The sequence below is a fragment of the Nomia melanderi genome, chromosome 5 (genome assembly GCF_051020985.1).
Source record: "Nomia melanderi isolate GNS246 chromosome 5, iyNomMela1, whole genome shotgun sequence".
NCBI lineage: Eukaryota > Metazoa > Arthropoda > Insecta > Hymenoptera > Halictidae > Nomia > Nomia melanderi.
In genome coordinates, this window is record NC_135003.1 from 4,798,198 (window position 1) to 4,818,009 (window position 19,812).

General features: G+C 32.9%; 1 protein-coding gene and 1 long non-coding RNA gene across 4 annotated transcripts in view; one reads left to right on the forward strand and one right to left on the reverse strand.

The window, feature by feature from the left end:
- Positions 1–19,812, forward strand: part of cnn (phosphodiesterase 4D interacting protein centrosomin) — a 67,831-nt gene that overhangs the window by 28,100 nt on the left and 19,919 nt on the right. The window contains exon 1 of one of the 3 annotated variants that reach the window (XM_031985883.2): positions 14,293–14,536. The exons of the other annotated variants lie outside the window; for them this stretch is intronic. Within the exon in view, the coding sequence (XP_031841743.1) occupies positions 14,452–14,536 (85 nt within the window). The 5' untranslated portion in view covers positions 14,293–14,451. Of the gene's footprint in view, positions 1–14,292; positions 14,537–19,812 lie in introns of those variants that run through there. 3 annotated transcript variants of the gene reach the window in all.
- LOC143174557 (uncharacterized) lies at positions 8,672–10,890 on the reverse strand. Its single transcript, XR_012998697.1, has 3 exons — positions 10,315–10,890; positions 9,989–10,184; positions 8,672–9,224 (listed from the first exon to the last, which is right to left on the reverse strand). It is a non-coding gene; the product is annotated as an uncharacterized LOC143174557 (long non-coding RNA).

A 19,812-nucleotide genomic window follows, 5' to 3' on the forward strand; every position in this document is an offset into this window, starting at 1 on the left:
TACAGCGTGATTCTACACTTCTCATTCGATGAAGAAGCATATCAGGAAGTGCTCGCAAAATTCATCCTGACCTAGAAAAGAAGGCTTCAAATTTTGTATTGTTGCATCGTGTTCTACTCATTACGAAAGTAAATAGTCTGATAGGAACCATAGATCAGAAATCAATATTAGCTTATAAATTACTATGGAATTTCCATAGAACATTAACTTGTTACCTTATGATTTATTTGTTAACTATGATCGATACAACTACGTTATCGTTAATAATTTATTAAGAAAATAAAAAGTTTTGATGCCTTTTCTATGTCTACGTGTACTCCAAAGGTTAACGATTGGTAATAGAAAATTAATATTTAATTTATATTTAAAAAATATAAATACAATTTAGATTTTTCAAAAGTTTAAAATTTTCGTCACAAGTCTTGTTTTGACACGATATTGTAGGTTATGAGGTTAGACCGGGACTGAACCCTTTCAGACCTGATTTTCGTACAAAATGGCGTATACTTATTTATGTTATTCAATGTACCATCAGTAATGATATCTATTTTTAATAAAATATGGTAATATACTACTCTTCTGATAAAAATAGGCTTCAAGCAAAGATTTTCTATACCCCCTAGTTTCAGAGATATTCTAAAAAATATATTTTCAACTCTCAATTTTTGGGGGTGTTTTTACTCGTTCAAAATGGATGTTGGTCGATAAGAAAAAATACGTGTCAAATATTTTCTTGAGAACCACATCTCACATAAGTTTCATCAAAATCAGCGTCAAAAAATGTTCCATTGTCAGATGCACAGACATCTTTGAAAGAAATGCTATGTAGGGCTAGAAGAAAAGGTGAATGTTGGAATGCTTGACTTCGAAAGGACTATATAACTCTGGTCAGTCTCTGAGCGAATTAAAAAGGGATGCACAAGGATACCTACTACGACAGAGAAAAGTGTTTTTCGCGATCTCAAATTACAGGAAGCGGTGGTCCATTTATTTCGGTGGGTCCGCGACAAGAGGAGCCAGGGAGGGAACGTGTCGTGACTCTGTTCTGTATTTATTTCTGTAACGGCGTTGCTCGTCCGCGGCGGTACGGCGGCGTTATTCGCCACCTTCGCGAACATTTCGACGCTCACTCCGCCACGGTTCTATCCAACGAGATATCCGGACACCGCGCGCATTGTCCAATCGTATCCCGATATTTGTTGCTTCAGCTGGCCCGGCTCTTTCCTATCGTCTAAACTTTCTCGTGCAGTTCGGAATGCGAAATTTGTAGTGAATACCATCGACCTCTCCGACCACTCGTAGTTGGCCAAACTTTTCGCCATCTGGGCGGGAGCCATTCCATTGGTTCCGCATTGTTTCCATAGAAAAAATATTGTCTTTGTTGCCGAGTACGTATTCTGAAATCTTTGTTACGTAAATGGTTTGCACCATATGCACAGGTTGAAAAGAGACGATCTTCTTGACAAACTACTAAAAACTTTTTCAAACTTCTTCAAACTACAGAACAATAGTTTTTGTTGCGCACCGTGCATATTAATCAAAATCATCTAAATTGCTTATAATTTCTATGAATAATTTATTGAAAATGCTCCAAGTTATTAAAAGAAACTGTTTTAGTATTTTATATCTTATATAATATATATTTTATATCAGGTTTATTACATTATATCAGGTTTATTATATGTGTATTAGAGTTTATATATAGTTGTAATTATTGTTTCGTATAATGCGATTTTTTACTGTTTTTGAGATTAGGATTTTTGATACTTATTTTATTGTTCATTTCTTAGTTCGTATTTATTTTTAGATGAGTTGTTAATTGTAATTGTTATTTGATTATTATATCTGATTAGTTTGTGCGGTTTTTGTGATAAATAATTTTTAATAGAAATTATCAATTGGTAATGTATTATATACCGTGGGTCAACGATCATAGTAGAAGTAAGACGTGCAAATTTTATAAGGGAAGAAATAAACTCACCCAATGTAATAAATCTCTCTATAAATGCTTATTATTTTTTTGTACACAATATAGAATTCAACTTTATTTATTATCAAGATTGTTTTTCTATTTACTTCATCAAAATTTATGTTTCTGGAAAACGAAACTTCACACAGCAAGAAAAGATCACTTTGAAGTACAGAATGTTTCTATAAGTATATCGCACTTGTATCATATATTAGAATTGTTTTAGAATTTTTCTGATGGTTAAAAAGGAAAACTTTCAATTTAATTCTGAAGATTCTGGTTGAATACTGCTCGATCAGATATTTGGCTTTTTATAGTACACCGAATAAATCCATAAATCATATCACTATATATTTTTGTTATTCTGCAATTCAAAATTAAACGTCAGTAGTTATACTTGGCACACGATTGCATAAATACCATTCACCGGTTTTCGTTCAATACGGGGAATTATTATTAAATCTTTCACTGCTTCCCAATGAAAGTTTACGTTACTGCGTCACATTGATACGTTTCTTGAATTTTTCCAGCAGATTTACAATCCGAACATGCAGATGCTGTTATTTTTAAGAAATTGCAGACATGCGGTGTTTTTCAGCTGTAGATGTTTGGTGTCGGAATTGGGACCTGGAAGTTAATTTGCCACCAACAGTTATTGACATGCACATGCGCTTCTGGTGTCCTTGTTCCTAACTCAATAACTGTTTCTTAAGCCCACTACCCTTGTAGGTCACGCAGTGGGGGTCCATTCACCCTTTATAAGCAGCATGGTGGGCGTAAAGACCAATTTGTAATGCGAATGCCCACGATGAACAAGTTAATTCCTCATTTGTTAGTCATCTCAGCGTCCGATTAGGACAGGTCCACTTACAATTAATTATGTTTCTTAGCACTGACGCTATGAAGGATATTTCACACGCACTTTGTAATAAGAATATCTTTTTGAAATTTCATTCTTTTTCAGCTTGTTCGTAGGGTTTCTTGTTTTTTACATATTTTTCAGGGTTACAGTGAATAACAAGTAAATACAATATATACATGTCTGATTTTAATTTAATTCATGCTTCCATTGGCATAAACAAATTTCATTTCAAAAAATTCAAAGTAAACTTGATTTCTCCAAAAAAGTGTAAACATAAAATTTACGTTACGGCCTTTTTAAAAAGCAGTACAATTTCTTTCTTTGTCATTTTCCTTGTATTTTTCATTTTCGAGAAAAATACTGGGGAGTAATAACGAGCATAAGCTTTTAGCACGGATGTGCTTCATAGTAGTTTTTTCAGTTTCTGGTAATAATTCCTTTTTTAGTCTTTTGAGGTAGGAAGGTTTACATGTTAGTTTCCAAATTAGCTACTAAATTTTGTTCTAGTTTTAGCAGCACAATAGACTTACCCGTGCTGTAAAACACATGTGTGCGCCACAAGTCAGGTCACCGGACGTCGTGACGGTTTCTGGAAGTAGTAGGTTAAAGGTCAACACAGCTTTACTTCTACACTTCATGCAGTGCAGTGCTGATGGCTGCATGCAGTTTTTCCAGCTGCCTTAAAAAGTTAGTGCCACTGTTTCAAAGCTTATCTCTTTGAGAAGGATTTAAATGAAGAGTTTAGGTCAGTTCAAACTAAGATTAGCATCAACTTTTAATTTAAGGTAAATGTACCAATAAGTAACCAGTTCAGGCTGTATGAATATAAATATTTAATATGAATGTTTACATCTATATCTATATTTATAATATAAATGTGTTATTCTTATAACTTTAAATGGTTAGTTATTGGTAAATTTACCTTAGTTATGAACACAATTTAATTAGTTCCGTCAGATATAATTAGGCTTTTCTGATCAATCGTTTTTATCAGGTTTAAAACAAAAAAATCAAGTGTTCATGAAACAAAAAATAAAAATTTCTTTCATGAGTTTAATTCAGTTTTAACCCATTTGCATCTTCACTCTAAATGTGAAGTTTACTTTATAAATTAGAGATGCTCAACTAAAAGTCTTTCAAGCTTTTGATTGAAACTAATTTGCTCCGATCGATATAGCCACTTAACAAATAAGCAGCTGAAAGTAATTGTGTGCGGATTATTCCGCTTAACACTAAAACTACTGAGCAGTTAAATTGACGTTTGGAAATTCCTCTATAGAAACTCCAATGGTACATACGTTGAGACTTTAATTGATTTATAGTTCAATTTAGGTATTACTAAATCCATTGGTTTAATCGTTTCACAGAAGAACATCTATTATCTGTTTAATAATTGCAAAAGGAAGAAATCAGGAATGGGTCATATTGTCTCGTCTGGTAGGTTTAGTGTTAATGATGCAAATCGATTAATCGATGTTTACTGACCCGTAGGTAAGTGTTTTATGTTATAAGTGACGATTTATACATACACAGGTGTGCATTTCGCAGTTGTTTTAATTGATAAAGTGTAAGCGCCGTGAGTGCACGTGCATTTTGATGTTTAGCGAAATAACGTCACGGTACAAAAGTTAAAATTAATAGATCTTCTTTAACCAACGACCACCGTTTCATTTTCATTTATACTTTGACATGATTGGGATCGAGCCAGCCGCCTACATGTCTACTAAAAGCTGGTGTCTTTATAGCTGAATGATAATTCTGGCACTAATGCTATTTTTGTGTATTAACACACGTGTCGGGGACGATAAACTCAAATCTCCGGAGACCTATGTTCCAATTAACTCAATAATGATTTTGCATTTTCGAAAATTCTATAATAACGGAGAAAACTAATTATGCAACTTGAAATTTCCTAATCTCAGTAGCTTTAGTAAAAATTTGATGGTTTACTGTCATATTCAACGCTTTTTCTCTTTTATTTCGGTGGTCAGATCAACCGAAATCATTTAAGAGAGGAAAAGAAGAGAAAGTACGATAGTATACGTAACCAATGAAAAGTGTAAATAATTTGATTACAAAAACTACTTCATTTCACTAACTTGCATTGGGAATCGAAATATTTACATAGATATTTGAAATGTTTTGCATAAATTTTTATCTTAAATGTTAATCGATATTTAAATGTCCAAAGAGTCCAAGGAATGGTGACTAGGAAGGATTTACGATATTTTCAAGTTACATAAAGGTGCAGGTTAATGGAAATGATAAATGTAACAGCGGTGACTCTGTATAATTTATAATCCTTTTGAAAAATATGTTATTATTAATTATAGTTAACACAGAAGTCACCTTGAAACAAGTAGTATGTAATTTGCTGTCTCCTGTCCTATGTAGTTCAAACAGATATAACTTGGGCCAAATAAAAAAACAAAAATAATTATTCAGAATTGACATATTGTAACGTCTTGGAAGACTGCTTTGCATCACAGTGTAAATCAACGAATTCCAACTGACTTGAACGAAGTGGTCGTTAAAAGGTGATTGACAAAATGGTTCACTTTGAATCACAGGTGAATCTTTCTTGACAGCTGTCGCAAACAGACATTCTGTATATTATTTTGTTTAAATGATCATTATGGTAGAAAATTAAAAATAGTGGCAAAAAATATGTATCTTAACGCAACGAAATGCCTTTATTATCAATTTAAAATTAAATTTACATACGCATACGTATATTTTTAAAACGGTTAAAATTATGTGTTTTCGTAAGTCCAAATTTAGTTGTATAGACACTGAATGCGTTAATACTTGCTATTCTTAGTAACAACTAATTGCAATTTTAAAATATATCTGTTGTATAATTTCTTTAATATATAACTATGCTTACGAAAGCTACTTGATTATTACGAATATACCTGCTAGAAGATAAATTAATTCTATGTTCATTGTATGTTCAAATTTATTTTAAGCCTGAAATGTTACAAATAGGAAAACAATATTTGATTACGACTTAAAAAGAAATAGCTGCGCTATATTTACTCAATTCTATTTTAAATCCTGATCACGGTTTCAAATCGATATCATAAGACAAGGGACTAATGAATATATTGCATTCGTGCATTTTTCTAAACCAATTTAACAAAATCGAAATTTTCTTGGCTTCGTACAACGTTTTTACTAACTTAAAAATATTCTAAAATGAAACCTTATTGCATTCTGTTAAGTGTTCTTGTTTAGAATTCGTAAAATTTTTATGCGCCCATAAATGCATAAAGTTCCAGAGTCTATTAAAACAAGATTCCGGCGCATACCGACGTCAAATATACGCATGGAGCTGGCACGAAATAGAAGTAGAAATGGCTAATGCATATACGCGCAGTTCTGACGGACTTTCATCGTTAATTTGTAACATTATTCTCAATTTCGTAGTCGCCGACGTTCGTGATACACGGTGAGCCTAAGTTTAGAGGATGCTGGCGTGCATGCCAGATAAATAACCGTGCAAAACAAAGAAAGCAGGAAGGCAAAGGTGTCAGAATTTGTCGCGAACTTGTTTCTAATTCTGAGAATCTTCGATGGTCCCACAACAGTATCCTATTCACGAGAACTATCTGAACAACGCTGCTCACGTAAATCGAGTTCAATTTTGCAATAAAAATTATATTAGGTCATCCTATAAATAATATGATTTCTGCTGAAGTTTAGTTTTGAAGAATGATATTCATTACTAATTCAAATGCAAATCGAATTATGAACTCGAAATGTGTAGTCTTCTATGTTATTCATATTTTTCATTATTCCGCATGAAATTATTAGAGTATTTAAGAAGTGATTGAAAATAACTAAAGGATTATTGAAAAGTGACGGTACCGTTCTATTTACAGTTCCAAACATTGATTTCATTTAGGATATTTTAAATGAACAGTATATAAAGCAACATACAACATATTTGGTATAATATAGCTAATAATGCAACCACAGAATTGAAGAATATATAAGATATATGGGTTAATTATTAGATTACGAGTTAATATTAAGAAAAATTCGATTGATGTTCATCAATTTTCAGCTAATTGTTCAATTAGCTTAAAAATTAAATTCAATTAAGATGATTTTACAGAGTATTTCACAACAAATTGGGAAAAATTAGAGAGCAATTTTCTATGCCAATAAGATGGAAATTAAGTGCAAAAAATCGGAATTTTAGCTTCAGTTTCAAATTTAACAATTATAAATCCGTCAATATCAGTGTGCGAGTCAGATCTCTGTCTTTATTTCTCGCGCGGTGCTTCAGTGACCACGCTCCTACTGACCTGCCTTACGCGCGCCATTATGACGGTTCGCTGTGGTTCATAGGGTTATATTTATTATATATTTATTATATATTTATATATATATTTATTATATAAATCATTAACTATTAAATACATTATTAATCATTCCGAAATCAAGAAGAAATCACAAATTTGTTGCTATTAATTTTTATCTTATATTTTAAATTTAGATTAAATTAGAAAATTTTTTAATTTTCTCACATACGTAACCAAACTTCCTGTATACGAATAAGCAAGTTAAAAATATAGACTTGAATATGTCGTCATTGTTGATATCGTTTTTGATTGAATTTAAAGGGTATAGCAGGATAAGGAGGACAAAAGTGCCGTTAAATATGTCTACTATTATAAAAATTAAAAAGTTGTCGCTCGAATACTTCATTGCGAAACTTACATTTTTCTATTGTTTGGGGGGTTTTTCATTTTTTATGCTAAGAATTTGGAACGGAAAAATCTTAAAAATTGCTATGCCAAAAATGTCTCCGAATTTTTTCATAATTTTTATTTGCTATTAAATAGGGAAAATGAGATAAAAACTAGATAATTACCTTTCTGATTGAGATAGAGGGCTGAAAATTGGTGTACAATATTTTTGATGGATACGCTATCGAAGGAAACTTTCGCGAGAAAAATTGGTTTAAGAGCACTTTTGACCCCTTTATCCTGCTATACCCTTTTGATGCGTAAGAACCTTTCAAAAATGTTTAAAAGAATCTGTAGAATTTGGGTATATTTACAAATATATGAGTTAATTATTCAATTTTAGTTAATATTTTAATTGCAGAATGACTACTCTATCCTATGTCTATCCTATCATCCTATGTATCAAGGATTGTTAAAGTGTATAGTCTAGAGAAATATAAAATTTTAATCTAGAAATTAAAATTAGAAAAGTTGAAGAAAACGCAATCAGTGTTCATGAAACTAAAGTTTGTGATTTTTTCGTGCGATAGCCACAAGTTTCGTGTTCTACAAATGACTTTGTGAAAACTTTGCAAATGAGAATATCAAGTTCTGCGCCGTCCATTGTGTAGAGTAGACCTTCGTGTAATGAACTTCTACCCAGCTTGAAATATAGGTAACTTTTGAAGGAATTAGTATTTGGTTAATTCAAATGTAATTATAATTTCCTCAAGGGAAACTATAGAATAGTTTTTTTTTTTAATAACAAGTTATTTTAGAAGTCTTTAGGTATCAGCCTTATTACAATGGGAACAAAAAGGAACTAAATTTTTGTGAAATGAGAAATTACTTTATACAAATTTGAATTAATTTATAAATAAATATAGATCTAGACTAATATTTATTTTAATTACGTCATTATTTCATTAGTATTTTCTTCTTTTTCTTTACCGTTATATGTATATATTTTCTGTATATTAATAAATTTTCACATATTTACAGTTTTATATTTTATTTTTGTTAATTATAAAATTTGTTATTTTACACATTGTTTTACATTTTTTACATCTCTAAAAGTAATCAGTGTATTTTATATATTTTCCTATGTATTTGAAAACAGGACTTTTTCTTGAGATAACAGATGTAATCTAAATAAACTACAATTAGGTAAAATACATCACAAGTATATATCCTATAATATACACAAAATCCTTTAAAACGATTAAAGCCTTCTCACACGATAAAAAGCGTTACAATTCACTACTACCATGAGTTCATAATTTTTATCGAGCAAATGGCTGTAGATGGCAATCACGATTAACCCCTTGCTGTACAATTTCCTTCGCGACTATGCTTATCGGGTTTATTTTTACTATTCGTAATTTGTGGAAACGCGAAGAAATGTTTCTGTTCATTTCAAGTGCACGTTTACTTTGAAGGTGAAACATTGATAATTGCAAACTGAACTTTCGTTACGACCTGTATGCACTGAATAACATTGATTTTTTAATTAACACATTGCGCTCGGATGACGCGAAATTTCGGCTTTCGCGTGTAATTGCAGAACCAAAATTTTCTAAGGCATATTTATTTTAAAGATACATGTATTGGATCATTCCATAGATAATGTGATGGTTTCTTTTATTATTTTTTCGTTCTGAAAAATTAAGATAACGAAAACTGTTTTTAATATAAAATATAGTCCCCTTCATTATTCATAGATTAAGTAAAGGAAATATATTTTAAATTGATAGAGATTTTCTTAATTTTAATATTTAAAATAAAAGAAACGTAAAAAACGGCATTATTTGTGAGGTAATCCAATAATTCTAAAACATTTTTTAAAATTGCGTGTTTAACATGATAATGATTTTTAAGTTCACACAAACCGAAAGTAAGTCAACCGTTTGAGTGCCAGACGATGCAGTTATGCTTCTTCGGTTCACTGTCTAAAACTGCCAGCCCATCAATTTGTACAGCCAAATTGAGTTTGTTAATTTATTTTTCTTCTAATTATTTAGTTTTTTATTATTTGCTTAGAAATGGAATAATTCAGCGATCTCGTTATTTAGCATTCTTTATATGGAATTAAAAATGCGTAATTTAATTTTCGAACTGAACCATGGAACCACAATTGCACCGGCAGGTCCATTTTGACAAAATTTTAGCAAGAAACTGTGATTCTCAAGTAATTAATAGTGTTTGAAACGAATGTACATTTGGAAATATAAAAATTATAAATTTGAAAGTGCAAAATTGCAAAGAATACGTACAATACGAAAAAAACATAGAACCGAAAGTGCAGTGTTTTTTAAAATACTTGTTCAGAGAAACAATTTTTTATTGTAATTTCATTTTTCCAGTTACATTTTCACACACTTGAATTCACACAAGGATCCTCAGTCTAGTTATCAAACCTACCTAGCGACAAAACATTCCATCCGCAATGCATTAACCCTTTAGATCACAGTGGCATCAGCTAGAAACCACGTATTCCAATATCAATAAAACGAGAACCAGTAGAGTAGTCGTGAAGTCATCAGCATAAAATCAATACAGCAATCGCCACTGATGTTTTTCACAGTTAGAATAGCATATTTCATAAAAATATACATTCCTGTTAAAAATGATGTGTCACTTATCATTTGGGTCATTTTAACCCAATTGTATATGGTATAAGATGCAAAGTATGTACAAAATTTATATGTCATAATCATACGAAACATACAACTACTTTATGTACTAACTGCTCTTAATTGTAATTAGCATTTGTAATATTTTGAACGAATAGTCCCTTGTGAACACCGTGAGTAATCAATTTTTGCTATCGGTCACTTTGACCCTACATTCGCCTGCCACGTAAGTGTCGAAGCATCGCATTTTCCGAGGGTTAACGTATATTGCGAAACCAAATATATTTTTCCTAAAAGCTTTTATTCGAGCTAGAAATTTTCACCGTGAGTGACATTCATCACACGACAAGAGGTTGAGCATAATGGACACAAGAAAACGCTGGTGAAAAGGATTATTATTCCCGTCGGACCCGAATCACCGTCCATTTTCTACGAGAATAGACCAGCAGCGAAGTGAATTAATTCGAACCCGCTATCGATCACAGATGTCCCGGTGGCTCAGACGCGAACTCGATGACACGCGCGCAGTACCAAAGGGTAGCAACGTGTCGCAACGGCGCGAGCGAGCACTGCAAGCGACCCGAAATAACCGCGCGATGTCTGACCGTCTCTGGTCCTCTGTTCACTCGTCGCCTTTACATTTAATAGGCCGATGCTGGTCCAGCGAGATTACAATCGCGCGCGATCATGTTCGGGCAGAATTCGGTGATTTAATTACAGAAGTCAGGTCGCTCGGGGCAGACACCGCACCGAGACGAACTGGAAAGAGAGTGAGAGAGAGAGAAAGAGAGAGTGAGTTTGGGCTGCCAAAATAAAGACAGCCGAAACTCCGTTCTGGCCTAAATGTGTCATCTATAAATACGTGAGCTCCGCGTCCGTTTGGGAGTCGCCCGTAGCCGACGGACACGATGCCTGCACACCAGTTCGATCCCTGAATCGTGGAAAACGGCCGATCGATGCCCGGAAGCGCTGGATCACGACCGACCCACCCCAACACCCGTTGCTCGTCCTCGCGGACATTTAATACCTATTAAACTTTCCGGATAGTCTCCAGAATCGCGTGAAAGCTTTCGCTTGCTGGTCATATCCGAGTCGAGGGATTGAATCATAATTGTGGGAGGTTTTAATGATAAATAGGGGTTGTGACGGAAGCGGATGAAACTAAGCGATTCTGGATTGAGCTAATTTTAAGAAAACTAGGCTGTATAGCTGGCGATTTTTAATGAAATTAACTTACATCATTAAATGTAGAAAAATACAATATTTCATTGTTATTTAATATATTTTAAACGAATAATCGGTTCTGATAAAATTTTGTATTTTCATAATCATGCGCTAATTAGTAAGATTTTATAAGTAGGTGTTTGTGTAAAAACGAGACACACTTCATTTTTTTATTTTATTATGCGCAAAACGAAATATTTTTTAAGTTAAATTCTACAGTTAATAGGTTAAAGGCAGTGAATGTAGTGGCAATGTATGCTGATTAGAATGGTGGTGGTAAATGGAAATTGTATGTTTATTGTGAAGAAATATGCCAAGAAGTAAATTCTAGGTTTAGTTTCTTTGATTTTAACCCTTTCCGACTGCGGTAGGTACTTTTTGGCATGGGTATGCTGTTGGTCAGAATTATTTTAGTTCATGTACCGGGAGACGTGGGTTGAATCAGTTGTTCGGAAACCGCATGTATTTTAGTTAAATGAAGATTGTTGTTTATTGGATTTTGTTGTAGTATAATATTGTTTTTATATTATTGTTTTAGGCGGTCATTGTGATTTGTGATCAGAATGGTGAAAATACTTTAGTAGGAATATCTGGAGTTTGATCGAAAAGTATTTACTTGGATTAGACAAATATGAATTTTTTTATAAATAACTCTATTCTAGTTTCAATATGTCTAAATACTTTATTGAAATAGATGATCAAGTACAGAAATTTACTATTTTTGCTATAATTAATTTTCAATGTTTCTTTAAGTATTTTACAAATTGAAATTATATAAGATTTCGGAAAGAAATGAAAACTTTAATTTTCAAAATACTACTCGGATTGATAATAGTATTTAAAATAATAGAATTTAATAAAATCTAACTCTGTTTATTGCTTTAGTGACAAATCGTAGTACCCGATTTTTAAATTAATATATTTACTAATTAATTTTCTGGACTGTATTTTTTGGGAGTCAACGAATTCTTTAAGTTATTCAGTTTCATTAATGTCATTACTGATTAAGCTGACAAGGAAAACATATATTGCTGACACTTTTCTAGTTTATTTACAAGTTTTTCATTTGTCTACCTAGCATATGAGGATATATAAAAACTGTAATTTATATTACTAGAGGCTTAAACACGTGCACTGTCAGACTACACAGGAACTATATCCAGGGTGAAGCTGAAGTGGTAACACGACCACGATTTCCCTCTTAGCTATAACCATAAGAGGGAAATATATGTAAGATGGATAGGATAGTTTCCTGTAATCGATCTATCATCCGGGCTAGAAATAGGACCTACTTCCTGTATACAGGAACTCAGAACTTCACTTGGTTTGTTATACTTTAATGCTAACAAACTGTTAATTTGACTAAAAATTTGGGAACAGAAATATAAGTTGTATTTAAAAAAAAGTTATCTAGATAATCCATGAATCCAGTATAAAATTATTTAATTTAATTCAGTTATGAGAATATTTAATACTAACATTAGAGAATATGTAATATAAATGAGATTCTTCACTAACATTTTTTAAAATAATTTATATGGCTAAGCTATTAAAATAACAGTGTAATAGGTGAAGGTAGTTTTCAAAATGAACAGTGCCATAATTTGTTTTTATCTGAAATTAGCTTTGAAATTTTTTTACTAATAAGAGTTTGTAGTATATTACAAAGACACAATTTACATTAATCACAATATAAAGTTAATCTTTACAGTACGATATTCAATACACATTCAATCAGATCTTATAAAATCCAAGATAGTTTATAATTTCTATTATAAATATCGATTTATAAGTTTATTAAAAAGAGAGTTTTATTTTGGTACTCAGCATGTGAACAATGAATATGTTTTCAATATAACCTTTTATTTTACATGACAAATATCCTCGGTATTTAAAAAAATTCCCTTTTGCCAAAAACAATACTATAAGATAAACGTCCTTAAACTTTCCCAGTTGCTTTTTAACGTTTTTGAAAACTGCAATTCAACTTTTAAAATTGAACCTTAAAACTACTTTTTAATTCACTTATTATTAGCTAATTGTTATATTAAATATTGCGTCTAATTAACATGCGAGCTCTCGATTACATTTTCTGCAATCTTCCCTAAATCTCTCGATTAGACTGAGGAATAAAATGACTGAAACTGTTATATCGTGGAGCTATAAAATCAATCACCGATTAACAAAAATTTCAAAAACCATCAAAAACTTTTAATTTATTTGCAGAAACATTATACCCGAAGTTAACTTAAAAAAAACAGAAGAATCATCTATAATAGCCTTTTCAGAACAGAATAATCATTTAACACTAAAGCTTTAAAAATTAGAACAACTCGTTTCTTGAGATTTGAAGGATCTCCTAGTCTTGTATCTGTACAAATATACAAATTTAGATAAAAATCTTTCGCGAAATCGCGTTCATAATGTAAATATTTGCAAAATAAACATTGCGAAGCGGGTCAATTTGACCCGTTTGGTAGTTTTAGTGTTAAGAATGCTATTATCTTTCCATAAATCTGCATGAAATAAATACTCACGTATTTGTCTATTTTATTTTCTCCCGACGACATCCACACGTTTTCATTCCACGTAAAAAAAGCTGCACGCCATTGGTACTCGTAAATTGAGGGACAGCTGTGCGACTTTTATTTTCGTAGCTGCATTGTTAAACGCTACATCCTGTATATTTGTCTCTCGAAAGCAACAGGGATAATTTTTTTCTCTGAGGAATTGATTGCGCCCGCGTGACCGTAGTTCGACGAATCCTTGAAACGCTCAACCGTACGTGCTGTGGGATACGATATATACTCGGAATATAATTTTAACTGCAGGTTATTGCGATGTAAACTTTGGCGCTGCTCCGCCATTCCCCGCCACGCAGGCCAGTTGGTGTTTGCGCGGCCGTCGCGGAAAGATCTACGAATCTTGAGAGGCACCGTAACCGTTTTTCACTTGTAGCCTTAGGTTTAGGGGTAGGCTTTAGAATAGTCTGTAAAATGTGATCGTACCGAGGGCGTTCCACGTGGCATGGGATGCGGTAGGTCGCGTTCGGAGGCTTCGACCTTAACCGAGAACACCCAGGACAGACAGACGCAAGATCAAGTCATGTTCGGTACGGTCTGCTATTTTAAGTACTAATCGACAAACGTGATACTGGTTGTTTCTCTTTTTTTTGGAAAATGCATTTTATTTGTGGCAGAAAATTTGTATGAGTGTTTAGATTATTTAGACTGCAAATGATTGCGTGATGTTGATTGTAGGCATTGATTTTTATCAAAGAAAATAAATGGATTTTTTGCTCGGAGTTTTAATTACTCTTATAGTAACAAATCCTCGATGTTGAAATGTATGAAGGTCTTTGTGTTGGTTTTTTAACGCTTTCGTATAAGTCCATAAATATTCGTGGTTTTATTACTTTTTACGTATAATGTATACGATATTCTTTGTGCATGTAGTTGTTTTTTTTTTTAGTTTTTTAGTTATTTGGGGTTATGCTAGTATGAATTAGGCATCAATTAGGGTAATTTTTGAAAAGGGATTTGAACTTTTCAGATTATTTATTTATTCGTTTGCCGTTATTTTTTGAATATGTTTTTATGGCAAATAAATTATATACACGGTCAATTTACTCTTTAAGTATTTATCTCAGGCACGTAACTTTCTGTGATTTATTTATCACTGTGGTAATTAATGTCTTGTTAGCTATAATTTTTACTGTAAGAGTAAGTGTTTACAAATACTGTTTACTTTTTCCATTTGTTGATACGTATCGGTACGTTTAAATAAAATATAGAGAGAAAGTTCGTCAAAAAATGTATTATTACCTCAAGATATACGATAGTAGTCTTGAGATATATTGCTAACGTTTCAACCTAACTTTCTCTGTCGCATAACAATTTTTTGTACGAAACTTACTTTCTATGAAGTAACGTAAAATGCATGGTGTACGTTCAGGTGCAAGTAACATGAATGCTTCAATGGTTAAATAGAATAAAATATTACCTCATTTTTCGTCCTCGTATATTACATGTCCTTTTTATTATTTACTATCACTATCTAACTTTAATACCTGTGTTATCTCGCGTTATGTAAACGAATAATGATAAATTTGAGCAAGATTGTAAAAATTGGTGAAGTGAAAACTGATGTCACGGGTTACTTTTTATAAATATATGTTATATAAATTAATGCATTCTTGTTAGAGAGATATGATGATTGTTTAAACACTCTGAATGATAATTTATGCTCAAATGATGCCTAAAGTATCGTTGAAATATGTTTAATTTTTCGTGGATGATCGTATCAGAGAGAAGAAATTGGCACGGTGTTACGTAATTACGTTGCTCCGCCGATAACGCGAATAAAGTGTCCGAAATTATCAACGCTCTCTTGGATGATTAATCAATTCTTTATTACCATTTCAGCTATAACCGTAAAAATTACCTATAGTATATATAAATCTCGAAACAATATGTATGTATTTTTAGAATAGGAATTTGTTTATAATATATTTGACTGTGAATAAATAAGTTTATATCTTGTATAGTACGCTTCGCTGAACTTTTGACTTAATGACGAGCAATCTGAGTTCCTTTATTATTCTGTAAAATAATTTTAAAATGTCCTTACATAATTGCTTAATCATTTTACACTTCAACATTTCTATCAATTCAGTGGTAATACTAAGGAAATTAATTTTTTCAACAATGAATTCTTTATTTATTTTAGATAAACCTGCAATTCTTCTTTGTTTTGCTTTGGTTGTTCATTAAAATATACCCTAGGTGCATTCGTCCTGCGTTTGACGAGTACACGCTTCATTCTTTAATTTTATTGTGCGCAAGACGCACAAATTAAATTCCACAGTTAACAGGTTAATCTATAGCGTATTCGATTTAAAGTGGTTGTTCTTAGAAACTGATTTTAAATGTTCAAATAACAGTAAAATTTCAAGAATTAGAGTGTCTAAGTCGGGTCAGTGGGAGCGCGATCATTGAAGTTTTGATCCAAGCCTGTCCAAGCTGCCACTCATTCGAGCTAGTTTCGACGAGCCAAATGCCAAGAGTCGCGTCGTTAGTTAAGTCAAGGTTCAAAAGAGTCAAAGTCTGGCACTGAGAAATACGTAAGTGAGACACTATCGTGAATATCATATCACTCACATTTGAGCTTTAAACGAAAGGGACATACTCGCCTTTTACAAGACATGTTCGCATAACGCTATTGTTCTCCTTCTATTATAGTTTTATTGTCAGGCGTGGTACATCACTTAATTAGTGAGCCTCAAAGAGAGCTTTCGTTGATGAAAGCCTAGCTATACCAGTCCAGAATATGAAACTCAGATGACCAGTGATGAAGAAAGAAGAATATGGAAGTTAGGGGGTCATCAGAACTTGAGGATCTGGTTAGCCCAGCACTGGGATCCTTGAATTAAGACGTCTACCTAGTGAATCGATAAGAAGGATGAAATATTCGTGGTACAGATCAGGTCTGCATGTTGGAAAATGCACAAGTGCTGAGTTAGGACATTATCGAAACCTAGAAATTTTAGTTTTTGATTCTTGAGTCAACATCTTCTTGGGATAAAACCTTCATCCAGTAAAACAATGGGAATAGGAAGCAGTATTAGTTGTATATAGTGGTATAGACTCTAACATAGAGTTTTGGTATTTAGTAACGAAGGAATTGGTATTGTTAGAATTCAGAGTTTGAGTATCCTGACACTGAAGAAATGTCTGGATCGTGGTCTCCTTGAGACAAAATTTCCAACGAATGGACTAATGGAAAGACAGCATTATTGTATCAAGTATTAGACCATGAAGTTCTGACAGCTAACAATGAAGAAAGGTGAGAATTGAGGTTAGGAGGTCACTGGGTCATAGAGGTCTTGGTAGTCTGGTGAATCTTTGGGGTAAGTCCTTCTCGGGACAATGTTATTTAGTCAATCAATTAGAAAGGAAAGAGTATTACAAAGAATGATGAGACGGGGTAAGTATCGACGTTGGATGTAGGTCCTTACGTTGAGATGTCTGCGACAAGTCCTTTGGCTAGCAGATTGAAAAGAATGGTGAATTAAGATCAAATTAAGAAGGCGTTAAGTGTTATAGATGCGACAAATGGATTGAACAGAAAGAGAGACGAACTAGTGTCATTCGGTTAACCAGTTAACTACGTTTGATGAGTATACACGCCATTTTAAAGCTTGAAATGATACCGATTCTTTCAACGATGAACTCTTTATTTTTTTAGATAAACCTGCAATTCTTCTTTGTTTTACTTTGGTTTTTCATTAAAATATACCTTAGATATATTCGTCCTGCGTGTGACAAGTACACACTTCATTTTTTGATTTTATGGCGAGCAAAACGGATTAATGCAGGGGTGCACAATTGCTGACCGAGTAAACGGAAGTTATATTTCAGCAGATAGGGTCTTTAAATTTGAGTGTCTTAGAAAAAAATGTCTTAAATAATAATTTACTAAAATCTTATTATGAAACAAGACTGCAATGTTTCTGTTTAATTAATGATTTTATCTTGAAGTGTAACTAAAAATTGTAGACTATTTTTGTCAATGAAGTTTATTCACTTTTTCTCATGCAAAGGGGAATTAACAACTGGTATAATAAACGTTTACCTCTGTTCTGCTGAATATACGCTGTGTATATTCCCCTTTGTGCTGAGTTGTCTTTTATAAAGAAAGGTCGTACTGTGAGCTACCGAGCTTAATAGACTGTATTAAAGCATAAATGGCAGATGCATTTGGGTAGCTCGTCGGAATAATGCCACGAGTTATCGTCACGATATATTATTTTCGTTCTGCTTTCCTTTATGTTTCAATAATTTTCATTTCGCAGTTCATTCTCATAATTGCGTCTTTGAATGCCGCATGTCGTAGCGTGTATTAGCATCAGATACATACTAGGACAGAATGTTTATCTGAATGTAATTGAAATCCGTGCGTATGGAATTCCTCAGCATACAGATGATGAGTGATTCTAGTCAAAAGAATAATTTATGAATATGTGTATATACAATAATTCGTATTCACTGACTCTTGTAGAATATGCTTATCACGTAATTTACATTTTTGTTTTCCCACAGACAAATTAGTCAATTACTCGAAATTCCATTAGTTTTATTATTTAAAAATGCTCGTTCAATAGAAATAAATACCAATTTTGTTGCGCAAAATGAAACATTGACATCATTTAAAAATTATTCTGGGCTACACATCCATCTATTCACTTATTCTAATTACATACTGTAAGAACCACAGAAATGGTGACAGGGATGGAGAATACTGTATGACACAATTAAAAAGTACTTGTAGAAACCACTATGAAATGCTAAACATCAAATTTTTCAAAAACAAAAAGACTATTACCTAACGTTTCCTTGGACATACTAACAATGTCATCTTTTGGCACCCTCGATGATTGCTTACGAAATTGTATATTACAGTATTGTTATTGACATGTAAGTCATTTTGCAATAAAAAAATCTCCAAATTTTCCAATTTTACCATTTACTTGTATTTTCTGCAAGCCAACTGTTCAAGTTGGTCAACCTTACACCAACCTTATCACCCTTCACCCAGGGGTTTCTCGTCATACGCTGTCTAGATTCCCGAAGTCGTTGACTGCGGGCCCGACGTGTTTCACCTTTCGCGAGAGAAGAAAGAGAATGACACGGGGGTACACTGAAATAACGAATAAGAGAGTCAGCGAACGAAAAACGAGGAGGAGGCTTGTAAAAATGTTGGTCGAACGACGCGAAGACGGTGACACTGTGGATCGTCTGGAAGGTTTAACGGCGCTTGGTGGTGCGCCAGAAAACATTTAAAGGGAGCAAGACACGCGGCGGCGCCCGTTCAACATCGCGAAACTGGCATCAGTCACGTAGCTTGGATGAATTCGAGAATAGGATCGATTCAACGTTCAATTATTGCAAACATCGCACCTGGAGAAAAACGTTTTGCGTGTGCCTCTCCTGCGTTGATCGGTTCGCGTTAGTCACAAGCTCGCAACGAAGGGTCTTTGTCCTTAAATGGAACCTAATCGCGGCACGCTTATCTTTAGTCCCATGTCTATTAAGTCGTATTTTCTTTCACAAAACGCTTTATCATCGAATAAAACGAAGAGATAAGAAATTTTATAAACACATGTGAAGAATAATGTATGATGAAATTAAGATTGGGTATTACCCTACTGGTCATTCTACAGAATTGAATTTGAGTTTGTATTAATTTCAATATTGTATTAATATAAATAAGTTATTCTACTTAAAGAAAATGATGGTAACATTGACATTGTAAAATGTACCTTTTATCATAATATTTGATGTTTTAAAATAAATGTCTTTAACAGATGTTTCATATTATTACAAACAA